The following is a 15,384-nucleotide window of genomic DNA, read 5'->3' on the forward strand; positions in this document are numbered from 1 at the left end:
TCTCTCAGGCATTTTTATAATTAGTTTACAAATATTAATTCATTTAATCCTTAAATACTCATGAGGTAGCTACTATTATTATCACCATTTTACAGGTGAGGAAACTAAGGCACAGAGAAGTTAAGGGACTTGCCTAAGGACACACAGCAGTTATTGGCAGACACAGGATTCAACTCCAGCAGTCTGGCCCTTAACCACCAAGCCTGTGGCCTCTATATGATTAAGCGGCAATAGAGTGGTTCAGGGACAGGGAGATGCACCCAAAGAGCAGCTAAGGAATGTTTTGTGTGCAGAAGTCGAGTGAAAAATGCCCGAGCCTTCAAAATCTTAAATCCAAGTTCTGCATATAACATACGCATGCCCTATAGGTCATATGGGACACCGAGTCCCACTGACGTGTGGGTCCCAGACCAGACTCAGTCACCACCCAACAGGTTTGCTCCCTCCTACCTCACACCGTTGTGCCAATTAAAGGAGATAAAGCGTTTAACATGGGCTCTGACAAGAGTCAACTCAATAGAGGCACGTATTACTCAACAACACTCACATCCACTGACTACGTGCAGGGGTCCACTCTGAGTGCTTGACAAATGGTGGCTAACAAACGGCCCCACATCTACGTCCCAGGCCTTCAGGCTGCTAGGAATGGATGGAACTGTTCACGCCAAGCCCTCGAGTGGTAACTGTTACTCGAGTGACGAAAAGTAAGTCTGAAAAAAAGATTGAGTTTAGGAGCACACGTTGTCCCATGTACGTTGTGGCAGTCTCTGGGAAATTCTGAGTGGAAACGTAAGGAAGGAAAGTCATTAGTTTAGGAAAACTAATAAGCGAATCATAAAAAAGAGACACGAGAGATGCAGGTGAGGAATGAATAACACAGAAAACGTCTACTAAAAAAATAAAAATAAATTCTTAGGGACTGATTATGCCTGAGTTACGAGTAGAGATGGTTTCAAAGATTACCCCATCAACTAAGGTTAGTAAAATAAGTCTCAAAATCTTATTCGTGAAAGGTGCATTAAAAAGCTGTCCAGCAATGGTAAAACCTCACAATGGAATATAAGTGAAAAAAGAAAAGGGAAGCGTACACACAGTACGATCGCACTTTTGTTAAAAAAGTGATTCATACACATAGAAGAGTTGAGTGAAAAAAACAAAACTTAAATAGCAGATAAGGAGAAGAATGCAATCTTTATTTTCTTTACAGTTTTTTGCATTTTCTGAACTTCCTGCAATAGGCAGTATTTTTATAACAAGAGGAAAATATTATAAGTTCTCTATACACAGATTTTAGATCCAGGAGAAAGTCACCTAATCCCAACCCCTCGTATTATGGTTAAAGAGACACTCAGAGAAGCAAAGCAACCATTCAAAGGTCACATGGCAAATAACTCTTGTGATTCCAACTGCAGGACTTTTTACATGACCCCTGTCTCTCAAGATCTTTGCCGGAATCATCCCAGAAAAATCAATGTCCTCTTTTTCTTTGAAAGTTTCCAAGAGATGACAAATGTATAAAGTCTTTCATACGTCAACATTCTTCACATCTACTTCCTTTGAGCTAATTAGTAAGGTATTTAAATAGTGTACAAGTAGAAGTTGTTTTGTACTTATTTCTCTGGTTAATCCAAAAAGAGACAAGATTGACACAGCCTATTCATAATGCTCCTAAACCACACCCTTCCCACCTGAATATACATCATTCACCTGTTTCCTAGTCTCCAGAAGATCCTAATCTAAATGCTGCTGGGTGGCACTTTATAGGAAGCCAGTGTGTTTGGCGGACGAAGTATTATGGAATAAACCCTGTGCCAAGGACATTTAACCTGATTCAACCCCACCTGAAAATGCCCTGGGGTAAGATTCCTTTGTTTTAGTTTTATGTTAAGTAGATTGTAGATTGCTGAGAAGGTACTGCAGTGGAAACTTAGAACTAAAGAGTTCTATTGATGGTATGATGCAAAGTGAAATCTACTTGATACTCTGATGATCGGCTGGTTGAACTGCAAAGAACATCGCAATGTTATGGGATCACAGCAAAGGCGGAAGACTGGCAGAGCTGAGAGCAATCAAGAGCAATTAAAGGACAAGCCAGGGCTGAGCAGGAAAAGGCAATTCAAATGCCAGAAACAAAAGAGAGCACAGGCAGGCTCCTGAGGGAAACTTCACCGTGAAGGGCGGTAGGAGGCCATGGGCAGAGTCCGTGACGCAGGACAGGGGCAATGGGCTACTTTAGCAAGGAAGGTCCAAGCAAGGAGAGGGGCCAAAAGCAACCAGGAGCAGCACCATTTCAACCCAACGCCAACACAGCTGGGGTCCTTAAGAAACACTTAGTAGTGTTTTTTCTTTTATCATAGCATCCTGTATGAAGTCAAAGGAGAACAAGGGTTGATTAGAACCCCAGCTAAAGAAATTCAGGTTGGTGCGTCTTCTGTACCACCTCACAGCCCTATGGAGCGCTGCTCCCCAAACTTCAACGTGCCAACAAATCCCCGGGGATCTGTGAAAATGCAGACTCTGGTTCTGCAGGTCTGGGGTGGGGCCCAAGATTCTGCACTTTGCACAAGTTCCAAGGAGGTGACACTGATATGCTAGTCTGCAGACCACACTTTGGGTAGCAAGGATGTAAAATATCTTCTGAACAGGGAAAAATAAAAAATGCAGTCACACTGAAGCTTATCAATAATAACAAGAAAAACAACCACTCAGGGCACACGATGTGCCACTTTGTATGCATTATCTAATGTAATTCTCCTAACACCTAACATGTTTTTTTCACCTCTGTTCTATGGTTGTGGAAGCTGATATTCAGGAAACTTAAGTTATCTGCCTACATTCAAACAGCTGATAACAGTACCAGGATTTACATCCAATTCTGTCTGACTTCAAAACCATTTGTCTATAAACTACAGCAATGAGATTAAGAGAATTATTAGTTTTGTGATCTTGGAAAGTCTTCCAAATTTTGTGAGCATGATTTTTTCATCTCTAACATGGGGGTAATGGCAGAGCTGTGGTTTGGACCAAATGAGGTAGCAGATGTAGAAGTATTTTGAAATCTATAAAGAACTCTACATACATAAAGACGTAATTGTTGTAACTAGCTGATTGTTTTTATATGTCTTATTCTTCTTTCCCTCTCCCCTCAGTTCTTAAAATAATATTGAATGCACACTTTTCCTTAAAAAAAATTCTCAAACTTCTGGTCTGAGAATCCCTTTATACTCTTAAAAATTAGTGAGGACTCTAAGAAGGCTTTTCAGATAGTTGTGGACATTCTTCTTTAAAACTACACCAAAATTCTACGAGTGGTAATTTCTTAAAGGCAAAATGCAACATGAAAGTTGCAATAATATTACTGAACTTTTCATATTGTTACATTAAAATCCATTAGTCTGTCTTGCACTTTGAATGGCACTTATATCCGTGCATGATTTTGTAAATCAGCCACTGGTCTTTTGGAAAATATTGGTTCACTGAGCTATACAGTTCTTCCAAAGGTTGACACATGTCATTACACCCTATGAGAAAATCACATTCCTTACTACCTCCATCGATTTCATCAGAAAAGTCTTTAAGGATTAGGAAGCTATCAAGCCTACAATGGCAGATACGAGTGCTCCAAAATTCTAATTTTTGCCTAAAAGGTCAGATTTTATCATAGGCAACAGGTCCCTTAATTTGTTTTCCTTGAAGTGACAAGCTAACTTCATTCATTTTTGAGAAATGCATGCCAATGCCCAAGTCTAAATAACCAGTTTGTCGGGTCTTCTTTCAGATAAAAATGGTGTTCCATGAAAAAAAGTAGCTAGGTCAGCTCACGATGCCAACAACAGCACAAGAGCTTTTCCTCCAGAAAACAATGGTACTTTGTATGTAACAGATGTATAGGTATATGTATAACACACATCTATGCATTACATGTATATGTATGTAATGCATATGTATAATGTGTATATGGATAAACATGTATGTGTATATAATGATGTGTCTGTATAATGCATATATAGCATATGCTATATGCATACTTTCAACTTTTGTCACACAGAATACTAAAAAGGCAGGCAATTTAGGTTGAGATTTAATGAAATCTGCTTCATCAAGGACATTTTTACTACTTCCCCTAGTACATACTTTTAAGAAATACTGGCTTCTTTTGTTTTAATTGCAAGCACACGACTACTTGTGCAACTGAAGCCACTGCCTTGATTCGTGCTAAGATACCAACAGTTTTACTCACCAAGGCTTTGATACCACCAGTGTGAACACCAACACGGAAAAGAGCAAATAATGTCTTACTTAAAACAGTTGTTAAACTGTTGTTAAAACAGTTTGAACTTTGAAGACCCTCTGAAAGACTCTTAAGGACTCCCCAGACCACACTTTGAGAAATGCTGTCTGAAATATTTTTCTTTCTTTCTTTTTTTTTTTTTTTTTGTGAGGAAGATCAGCCCTGAGCTAACATCCATACCAATCCTGCTCTTTTTGCTGAGGAAGACTGGCCCTGGGCTAACAACCGTGCCCATCTTCCTCTACTTTATACAGGACGCCGCCACAGCATGGCCGGAGAAGCGGGGCGTCGGTGGGCGCCTGGGACCCAAACCAGGGCCACCAGCAGCGGAGCACGCGTACTTAACCCCTATGCCACAGGGCTGGCCCCTGTCTGAAATATTTTGGCTGAAACTTTGTTCTACCTGTGTTGCCTTTTGCCTATAAACATATTTATCCATAATCATGTAAAGGTACTCTGGAGCAATGTGAGACTCTATCTGGAACAATCTCACAATGACAGTTGTATTTATTTTGCTGCACAATAGCATCCTAAGAAACTACTTGAGTTCCTTTTCCATTCTCTCTCTCCAGGAGAGACCACGGGCTCCAGGGGCTCACTGATGCCAAAATGCTATTCAGGGGAAAGAAATCAGCTTTAGGAACAAGCCACATTCTCAGGAATATTTCCCAAAAACCCAGACAGAATGATCTTTAAGAGTTTAAACCACACCTGTGATAGAATGTTAGACACCTAAATCTGTGTAAAGTTCTAAAATATGGTCAGAAAATGATAAATCCACACACGAGATACGCTTGCGAAAATTCATTCCCTCCAAAAAGATTTTCTATCATGACTCTCTATTTTCCTATTCCAGTACACGTTAAAATGCATTAAGAAGGAAACTCAAATTAAGAAGAAGAAAGTCACTTTCCCCAAAATTTGTACACTTTGGAAGCTCATAACATGATTATTGACTTCACACTGATGAAAGGCATAACAATGGGATGCCATTAGCCATTCCTCCAAATAACAATCTGTAGTTAAAAGTCCTGTTGGTGATCAGTCTTCTACCTACAAACGGTGTGACTTTTGCCTATAAATTTAAGCCACTGTTTCTAGACGTGGAGTAAATGAAGCAACTACATCTGAGTAACTTGAGGAGCTGGTCTAAAAACCGCAGATTCTCAGATTCCATTCCTATCTTAGTCTGTTCAAGCTGCTATAACAAAATGCCATTGACGACAGAAATTCACTTCTCACAGTTCTAGAGGCCCGGAAGTCCAAGATGAAGGCGCTGGCCAGTTGGCTTCCTGGTGAAGGTCTCTTCCTAGCTGGCAGAGGGCCTTTCCTTCCTGTGTTGGGGGAGGAAGAAGGGGAGGGGGTGCAGGGAGGGGATGAGGAGGTGGAGGGGAGGGAGAAGGAGCATGTGCTCTAGATGCCGTCTGTCTCCTCCCCTTGTTAGAAGGCCAGTAATCCCATCCTAAGAGTCCCACCCTGATGATGTCATCTAAATCTAACTACTTTAAAAGGCCCCATGTCCAAATACCATCACATTGGGGGTTAGGGCTTCGACATGAATTTGCAAGGGACTTTAGTCCACGACAATTTCAAATCTTCTAAATCACAGCCTCTGGGACTGGAGCCCAGGAATCTGTCTTCCACAGTTCCCAGGTGGCTCCTATGCACACTGTTTAAGAAACCTGATTGCCACCTCGGGCACCTTAGTTTCCTCATCTGTAAAGCAGGATTGACTGTCACCATGCTTTCCCATTTCAGAGCTGCTGATGTTTGGGGATGAGTTAAGAACATATGGGAAAATGCATTCTAAAACTGCAAAGCACTACGTGAATGATAATCATTTAAACTTTACCACCTGCATTTCCACCAAATCTTATTCTAAAAACTAAAAGTAAAGGAGAATAAAAGGAAAAATACTATAGATGTTATCTTAATTCTTGTAATTCAACTTCAGATAACTAAAATACTCAAGAAATTGAATGTTCTAGTTAATATTTAGCAGAACATTATGGTCACTTTTTTGAAAAGCCCTTTCAAATATATTATTACACTTTCTTGGTAAATACATAACTTGGATCTTACATGATGCCAAAGGGTTTTTATTTGGAGTCAGCATTCTGAATACCGGTTCTTGCAGCACAGGACAGGCTCAGCAGAGTCATCTAGGCTCTGCCTTGACCTCAACCGTTAAAGGGTTTCTTGTTTATTTCTTGTTGTTTGGGAGATATTTCATGGTTGGCAGAGGCGTGTTTATTTTAACCAGGGGCAGATCTCTAATTACAAGTTGTATTCCAAAAGCTTATTTATTCCTAAGTTGTTTGCAACTTGACATGCCTCTCCCCCTACCAAAGAAAAAAAGGCATAAATCACACTTAAGTTTTCTGGCTTGTCCAAAAAGCCCATAATATAGATGAAATACATTTGCTTTGCATTAAAAATCACACAAATATTTTACAATGGAATTTACCAAACTTAAAAACAAAATTGAATATAAAACTATTTTCATTGACCTTTAATACTGATATCTGAGAAAAAGAGTTAGCTGGAGGATGATGAGATGCTGATAGATAAAAATTTCTGTAACTTTTCTAAAAAGGTTAATGGTCCCAGTTCTTTATTACACAGAATGCATAGGTCTCTCAACATGGCCACTGGGGATTCTCTCCAGAGTCAAGATTAGGAAATGATGCGGCAGGAGACGGCAAAACTGAGTGTCCAGAGTTAACTGAAAGAGTGGAAAAGAAGAGAAAACAGAAAGGTGGTAAAGGGTGGCTGCGTATCCACGAGAGAGAGACTACATGGAGTGGACATAGCTGAGATATAAAAGGTGAGAGAGAGAAAGACCAGAATATGACAGGAAGTAACAGAAAGCAACACTGGAGAAAAGAGTTCCCTACAAGAGCCACAAAGACTGAATTTGAGGTGTGACAGCAAAGTCACCTAAACAGAAGAGGCCCTGGAGTGAGGGAGACTCTCATCTGCACCTGCAGGACTGCAGGCCTCACTTGTACCTGCCAGATGGCCACATGTGGGTTGTTGAACCTGACGGATGCCCAGGGGCTAGATCCTGATTCTGAACCCAAGTTATCAAGGAGGCCCTGTCTGGCCTCTCAGGCACGATGGCCTTAGCTGGGAACCTCTGTTTATAGTTCACTCACTGCCTCTTCTATCTACCCCTGCGCTAACACAATGAGATCCCAGTTTAATCCTATCCCTAATTTACACCCAAGTGTCACCTCTATTAGTGCATCTGTATTTAGATTCCAGACCTTCAACTGGACATATGGGTCTTTGGTTGTGTATTCAGTCTTCCCATCTTGCCCTTTTCCAAGTCAAAGTGTCACTCAGGCTAAATAAAAACACAAGGCACTCATTCATTCAACCAAAAGGTGACACCGAGCGTCAGGCAATGTCTTGGGTCCAGTAGTAAACACAACGGTCTGTTGGGTTCCTAGAAATGTTTGGTGCATTTTATTAGAACATGTGAAACAAATACCATAAGGGGCAAACAGTAGACTTCCCTGGCCTCTAAGATGCTCTGGTCATTTTGAAAGAAAATGCTAAACTATGGCTGGATGGATATTAAATTTTACAAACCAAAGAGCAATGTGAATTCCCAGTCAAATCAAGAGCAGAGAACTATCTTGAATATTCTCCAGGCTGTATTCTGGAGATAAGATAATGTGTTGTAAGAGGAACTGGAGAGAAGCTAACAGAATTAATCATTTTCATATCCAAATTTCTGATAAACAAGGTCAACTTCTGCCACTTACAAAAAACTCTTTCCTTTAAAAGTGAAAGGAATCTTCACTCACCACCACCCCCACACAAGGGCCTTGACACATACACGGGTATATGTATTCATAAGCACAGCAGAAGGTCACAAACACAAAATAATCCTGTACAAGGGCTCAGCAGAGAAGGGAGGAATGTATTGCAATGTGGTTGAAAATTCCCTGTCCTTTAAAACAATGCCAGGAACAAGAAGGACATTTCAAATAAATCTTCAAGTCCAACCTCAGTGGAGGTTGGCACTTCAGTTCAAAACTTAACTTGGAATGAAGGAAAGGCATCCGGTATTGAACACGTCCACTGAAGCATATAGAGACCAATACCTGGATTTGCCCTCTGGCTGTTTTCCGGGGTCTGGCTCAGGGTCCAGGCACAAGCACTTCCAGGGCCCAAAGCCCCAGAGCAGAGCCTGCTGGTCTTCCCCTGGGATCAACACTACACTGGGGAGGGGCGAAAGGGGGGCAACATATTCCCTCTGCATCCACTCGCACATACCTACATCGTCCAGGTTTACCTGAAATATGTTCAGAAGAACGCAAGTCATACCGCCACTGATCATCTGTCTGCAAGGCAACTGCTGGGTTTATCCCACTAGATAGAAACCGTGTGGCTGAGGACCACCTCAGTGGTCCGCCTCTAGTAATCCCAACCCCAGATGCAATTACTCATCCATTTCTTCAGCTTTATGAAAAGTGTGCTGATGTTTAACCTGAAAATGGAATTCCATCGTTGCAGCTCCTTTCTAGAAGACATGTCCCAGAGAACTTCAATACCAACTGTCAAGTGCCTTTTGGAGACTTTTCCCTTCGGAAGTGCATCATTTGGGGAAGGTCTGGGGGGAAGAAGGGTATTAAAGCAGGGAAGGGAAAGAAGAATGGGTAAGAGGTTTCACTTTCAGCTCAGTTATTAATTAAGAATTTCAAAAATACAGCAATGACTTTTGGTCTATTAATGTCCCACATTATTTCACCAAAAGACATGAGGTAACTATTCGGTCTGGCAATAAATAAACCAGAATGAAGATTAAAAAAAAAAAAAAGACATGAGGTAAGAATGCTTCCCAATTCAATTTATGTTACAGCAAAAGGCCCCACCTTACGGGATAGAAAGTATCCAGACTGTCCTACTTGTGGAAGTCAGTCCCGAGACACTTTCGTGTCAAATGCCCAGGGGTGCAGCATCAGAGCATAACAATGCTGTTTGACCAGCTGACTGCAGGTGACAAAGACTGAAATGCACGTCCCAAAGGTAGACCTGTGCTGATAGCTACTGAGAAGGAAAAGATTTAAAAGCTGAATTTAGCAACTGGAAATTTAGCAACCTTTCAAGACTACAGGCATTTAGAAATGATTTCACATTCGAGTTACACACTGATTCAATGTACAATTATTGAATACCTTGTAGTATGCTCAACAACTGCAAGTACTGATACTAAATAATTTAAGTGACCCTGTTGTAAAAGCTAAGGTCTCCCATGAACAAAAAGAAAAAAGGTGACTCAATAGACAAAACTAAGTTCTCATCAATATCACGTGTTCTAGACTCAAACGTGATATATGATGCAAAAATACATCTTGAGATACACACATTACGATTTGGGATACTTACTCTTTGAACCTTAGGCTTATTTAAGGACTAAGTACATGACACCATCTCTTTAGGAATGTCAGTTCCTCAAAGTATTGTAACCTCTCCATGACACCCAAAATACAGTGAAAAGGGAAATGCTTACGAAAGGAAAAAGATTTCAAAAATCAGAAAAGATATTCTCCACCCAGCAATGTCCAATCATAATATGTAAGTGACAAAGTATTTTAGGATACACTATGCGTAGAAATCTGTTACTTCCATATAATACAATAAAAATGATTGCATCTCCTTGTAGTTTTCGATTTACTTCCCCATAGACATTGTTCCGTTTGATCCTCAAGATAGTCCTATGCAACGCACAAAGGAGTTGAGGTTTTAACACAGAAAATGAGGTTTGGGGAGAGTTCTACAAGGCCTCTGCAATTAATAACGGCCATGAAACCACGGACCCAGGCTTCTCTCAGTCCAGTAATTCCCACCATAGATCCAGAATGAAAATCAACCCCCACATTTCCTAAAGTTGACTGTGGATCCTGCAGCTGTCATAACAAAACAGCAGAGGAATAACGGGGACTTTTGTTAGCAATAAAAACCCCTGTGGCCTATGGTTAAAAGAGTGGACAAAGAATCATAACCGTTTCATCACACTGACATAACATGAAGATTGACGGAATTTGTGAACAGTTGCAAGGAAATTCCTAAACACAGCCAAAGGAGAAAGTATTTTCTAAAGTTCCTGATAAAACTTCAGGATCTCTGTTAAATCTTTGCAAGCTGAATCAGTTCACGCAAGGAAAGTCATCAATACGGCACCCAGAGTCTCCCAAAAAGGGGAGGGAAAAAACACTTAGTTGGTCCTTCTTAAGACCCCCACCTTTCGGGCTGGTCATTTTTCCCCCATGAAAACCTTGCACCGTCTGGGGGAAGAGGTGGTATTTCCCAAGAGCACACTTTTGTGCCTGCGCTCGGGAACAGGCCCTTATAAGCACCAGTGATGCAGGGGAGCGGGAGCTCTCCCCCAGGTACAGGGCAGGGAGCCGAGGGAGGCGCACGGACACCGCCGGCAGAGGCCCGCGGGGCGGCGCAGGGGGCGCGGAGAGGCGGCCTCTCCCCGGCCGGGGCTGACCGCGCTCGGGCGCACGAGCCGGGCGCGCCCTCCCGCCTCCCGGCCGGGCCCCGACCTACCAGCGAGAGCACCTTGTAGGTGTTGGGGTCCTTGGTCACGGGGGCGCGCGCCGCCTTCTCCGGCGGCTCCTCCCCCAGGTCCATGGGGGCCAGCAGGGACGCGGCCGCCTGCGGGTCCCCGGGCGCCTGGGCCGCACGGCCGCGGCTCGGGTTGCGCGCGTCCCCCGCCGGGTCCTCCCGGGAGCCGCGCGCGCCCTCGCCGCCCCCGTCGCTGCCACCCCAGCTCCCGCCGCCCGCGCTGCCGTCGCGCTCCATCGCGGCCCGGCTCGGCCCCGCCGCCCCGCCGCGCCTTTAATAGGCCCGCCGGCCCGCCCCGCCCCTCCTGGGCCCGCCGGCCCGCCCCTCCCGCCCCGCCAGACCATTGGCTCCGCCCCTCCCGCGGGACCCCCCCCCCCCCCCCAGGCTCCACGCCCCCCGCCCCGCCCTCCGGGGGAGGGGAAAGCAACCCAACGCCAGGATTATTTGGCTTCCTGTCTGATTTCGGGCACTCGGCGTATCGGTTATTTTGGGTCCTTTGCGTGGGCGCGTCTTGAACTTCCCTCCAAGCCGCCGCTGCTCGCGCCCCGGGCACCGTCCGAACGCTTGCGGGAATCGCCCTGCGTGGCCTGGCGGCGCGGGCAGGACTGGAAATGCAGAGTCTGCAGAGGGCATGAGCTCATGGGGCCCCAAGATAGCGCGGGACGAGGAAGAGGACAAGGACGCGGCCGCCCAGGCTGCACAGCTTCTGGAAGGCGGGAGAGTGGGGTCAGGACAGACCTGACCCTGTGTTTCTGGATGGACGTGCAGATAGTATAGGGTGGGGCGTGGGGATGGCGATCGTTTTTCCTACGTAGAAACGGACAAGAATTCCCTAAAGCCCTGCCACCCACTGCCTACGCTAATCTGAGAGGAATATCCACCCTTAAAATATCTGGCTTTACACATATAAGGGATGTGTAGTTTTTCACGGTTTTGTGTGGTTTCTGGGTATTTGTCGCTGCTCTCGTTTTAATTTGTTTATTTAATTAGTCCTTTTAGACTTTGTACATTGAAGGCTTCAAAGTGTAGGCGTTGCGCCATCCTGAGGTGACGCTGACACTTGGTTAGCTATATCAGACAATCTACCACAATCTGATACTGACGGGAACAGTGGGCCGTAATTCTCGGTGGGTTTTGATTCACCTCTGATTCTACAACTTTTACATTCCCTTCCTCATCAGTTAGAAAAATCACAGGCGTGTAGTGAAGTGAGTCATGCCTGTCAAGTGGAAACCAGGGACTTTCAACTGCTTCGCAGCACCCGGGCCTAACTACAAGGACCAGGCGAAGTTGTACAATCCAAAATCAATTCACTGTCAACTCATTCTGATTACACGAATATGTACAAATGTTTTTAAAAATGAGAATGGATGTTAGAGTGTGTGTTGTCCTCTTTAAAATAGTCGGCTTGGGATGCTTTCCACTTATATTGACTCATTCATTCATTCGTTCAATAATGAATCCATCAATTCAATCTTTTGGCCTCCAACTATGCATAGCATCTCAAAGATGAATAAAAGTATGTTTCTCCCAAGTGGCTTTCAGTTTGGTGGAAGGGGGCGAAGGCAATAAAAAAAAAAAATTTAAACCAAGTCATCTCTGCAGAATGGAGTCACAAATAGGATATTATGGAAGCTCAATGGAAAGGGAAACTAACAGCTGGAAGGAGTAAAGGCCATCCCTCAAAGTGTTATTGAGCTTTTTTTTTTAATTACCTGTGAGTCATCTTACAAACCACCCAAGAGAAACAGGTTTTCACTATTTCATAGTCACACATATTTTTTACCCCAAACTTGGCTCCAAATTTTCCTTTAACTGTTTCCAAAAATCAGATTCAAGGGCAAAGATTTGCTCCACGGAGACTGATCAAATGAGTGTCAGAACTTCTGAAAGCGACTCAGCAGAGACCTTCCAAAGAGGCTATGAACCTGACAGAACAAATGCCATCAGTGTATTGTCTGCATCCCGAGGCAAGGAGTTGCTGTAAACGCTTCACCCATTGGAAAATCAGTGAACAGGGTGCAGGGTCACAAACTCAAAGGTCAAGGGATCGTGAGGACCATAGATGAGTGAGGCGGACCCTGCAGGTGAACTGCCCGCCCTGTTATAGAGTGCAGCTTTCACTCAGCACTATTGTGTGCCCGTTGTGGCCAGAGAGATTTCTCAAGAGAAACAGGAAATTTAGATGTTTGTGTGAATTCTCCAGATTGCAAAATTTTGTCTACAAAACTCAGAAAAACAATTTCTTTAAACACTTTAACAGCCAAACAAAATGTAACACATCTGCAGAGTGGGCCTGGCAACCAGGCCATCAGGATGTGGCCTCTGCCTTATGCTCATTGCTTCTCCTGTGCCAGTTGGGACTTTTATGGGTAACTATAAAAATCCAGTTGAAATTCTGAAATCGGAGGAGTAAAAATGGCTGGAGTATGGCACTCATATTGTTCAGCAGTGGGCACGGCAATGCCTGTAGTGAAGTCTTGCCTGGTCTTGTTTCTATTCCAAATGGTCCGAGGGACAGCTTCCCACTCCAAAGTACAACAAGGGCATGAGACATAGGATTGCAACACAATTTCTCTGGTTTGTGCAAAGGTTAACAACGAATGTTCCATCCTTAGTCCTAAACCCTTCTGCTTTAATGATGAGGATTCTACTCTAGTACAGCAGTAAAGGTGATAGCTTAAGGTTTTATAAGATTCCTGAAGTTTTACTGTACAGAAAGATTTAAACATTTCTCCCTTGGTGCCTGAAAGTTTCGATGTAGATAAGACCAAAACACTAAACAAAACCCACTTATCTATGTTTAACCTATGACTTCTCAAAGCTGAGAAACAGCTCCTCTCAGCTTTTAAAAATGAAATATGCTGTAGAGTAATTATTTTAGCAGCTGCTCCAGAGCTCCTCCAGCTTCCTCCAATTCTCCAGTAAAACACCAGAGACATCTAGCCCAGTCTAAAAAGAAAATAACCACACGGCTCTTTAATCTTTATGAGACTTAGAAAAAAAATTTTTCCTTGGCATTATTTTTAAGATTTTGCATGACATCCTGATTGCTCTTTCTTTTCTGTAAGCACAAAAATATGCCTTCTGGAAGTAGCTTGGATAAGTACATGACTTTGTACAGATTACAAGGACTCTCTGAGTCTTGGTCTCCTCATTTAAAAAATGGTGTTACAAATAATACCATAGAATTACACTGCTATCTCTAAATGGCGGCAAAATGTTTAATATTTCCCCAACTTTACATAAAAGTTTAAATTTATCCTTTTCATATGTAAATCAACTAATCCCTACCCCTAAGAGAGAGAATGAAATGATTTAATTTTTACAAAAATTATGAGTGATTTATACATAATTTCTGGGAAGGTTTGGGAGCTGCCATTGGATATGTGTGTACACGGGGAGAGCCTGTGGGGTCTGGAAGGGACGCTGGTCCCTCTGGGATGGAGGAGAGACACCTTGTTATCAAGTCAGGTAACAAAATGAGTAAAAGGAGCCCAGAAGTGTAAGATGCAGTTGTGAGTAAAAAACTGTGGGAAAATGGAAAACGCACACCTACTCTAACGGGAGCTGCTGTCCCATCCTTCGTTTTTGGTTGTCCGCAGTCTGTGCCACTCCCCGTTGTCTCTTATGCCTCATTTGGGACAAAACCTCATTTGGTTGCCAACAATTTGAATTGGTGCCTGCCACTTTGCTATGGATTTTCTATATGCCTCTTTTCTGTGTGTGTCTCTCTGTTTCTCCTTCACTTCTTTAAATTTGTGTTAGAAATATTTTTTATTATGCCAAGTTAATTCTGCTATTGAATTTTAGCTTTTTTTAAAAGTGATTTTCTTAGTAGTTGCTCTAGACATTATAATATGCATCTTTAACTTACCATCTACTTCGGATTAATGCTGACAATTCTGGGAAAATATAGCATGTTTTCTGTAATACATCTCCATTTCCTCATCTCTCTCTTCTGCTATATTGTCAGATATATTAATCCAAATGTGACATAAAGACAACGATGCAGTGTTATAATCATTGTTTTAAACAACCTTATGTTTTCCAAAGAAATTAAGAGAACAGGGTACACACACACACGCACACACACATATACAGATTTTTTTTTTTCCTGAATGCGTCACATTTTCTTGTTTCCTTGCATGTATTGTAATTTTTGGATGAAAATTGGATTTTTAGGTGATATAACAACCCTGGATTTTGATTATTTTCTTTTTCAGTACTCTCCTAGACTTACAGCTACAGATTTTTCCTGCTGTTTCCTACCAATTTGTCATTTTTACACACTACCATCACCCCACCAAATCAAGTCCACCCCTGGTGGCTAAAGGCTGCAGACTCCCACTGTTCTTACCCAAAGCACTAGCAGTTTTTCAAGAATAAATGCTTCTCAACTTGTCTGCCTTTGGTCAACTTACAAAACCCAGAAATGGTTGTTATTGAGAGTTCTGTCCATTTTTATACTTGCATTTTGTGGAGAGGATTTGCAAATCTTTTCACAC

The 15,384-nt window shown here is 42.8% G+C and overlaps 1 protein-coding gene across 1 annotated transcript in view; it reads right to left on the reverse strand.

Annotated features, from left to right (window-relative positions):
* Positions 1 to 11,113, reverse strand: part of ENPP1 (ectonucleotide pyrophosphatase/phosphodiesterase 1) — a 65,357-nt gene extending 54,244 nt beyond the window's left edge. Inside the window, exon 1 of the mRNA XM_058566260.1 lies at positions 10,859 to 11,113. Within this exon, the coding sequence (XP_058422243.1) occupies positions 10,859 to 11,113 (255 nt within the window). The remainder of the gene's footprint in view (positions 1 to 10,858) is intronic.
* Between the last annotated feature and the right edge of the window lie 4,271 nt (positions 11,114 to 15,384).

The sequence above is a fragment of the Diceros bicornis genome, chromosome 23 (genome assembly GCF_020826845.1).
Source record: "Diceros bicornis minor isolate mBicDic1 chromosome 23, mDicBic1.mat.cur, whole genome shotgun sequence".
In the NCBI taxonomy this organism is placed as follows: Eukaryota; Metazoa; Chordata; class Mammalia; order Perissodactyla; family Rhinocerotidae; genus Diceros; species Diceros bicornis.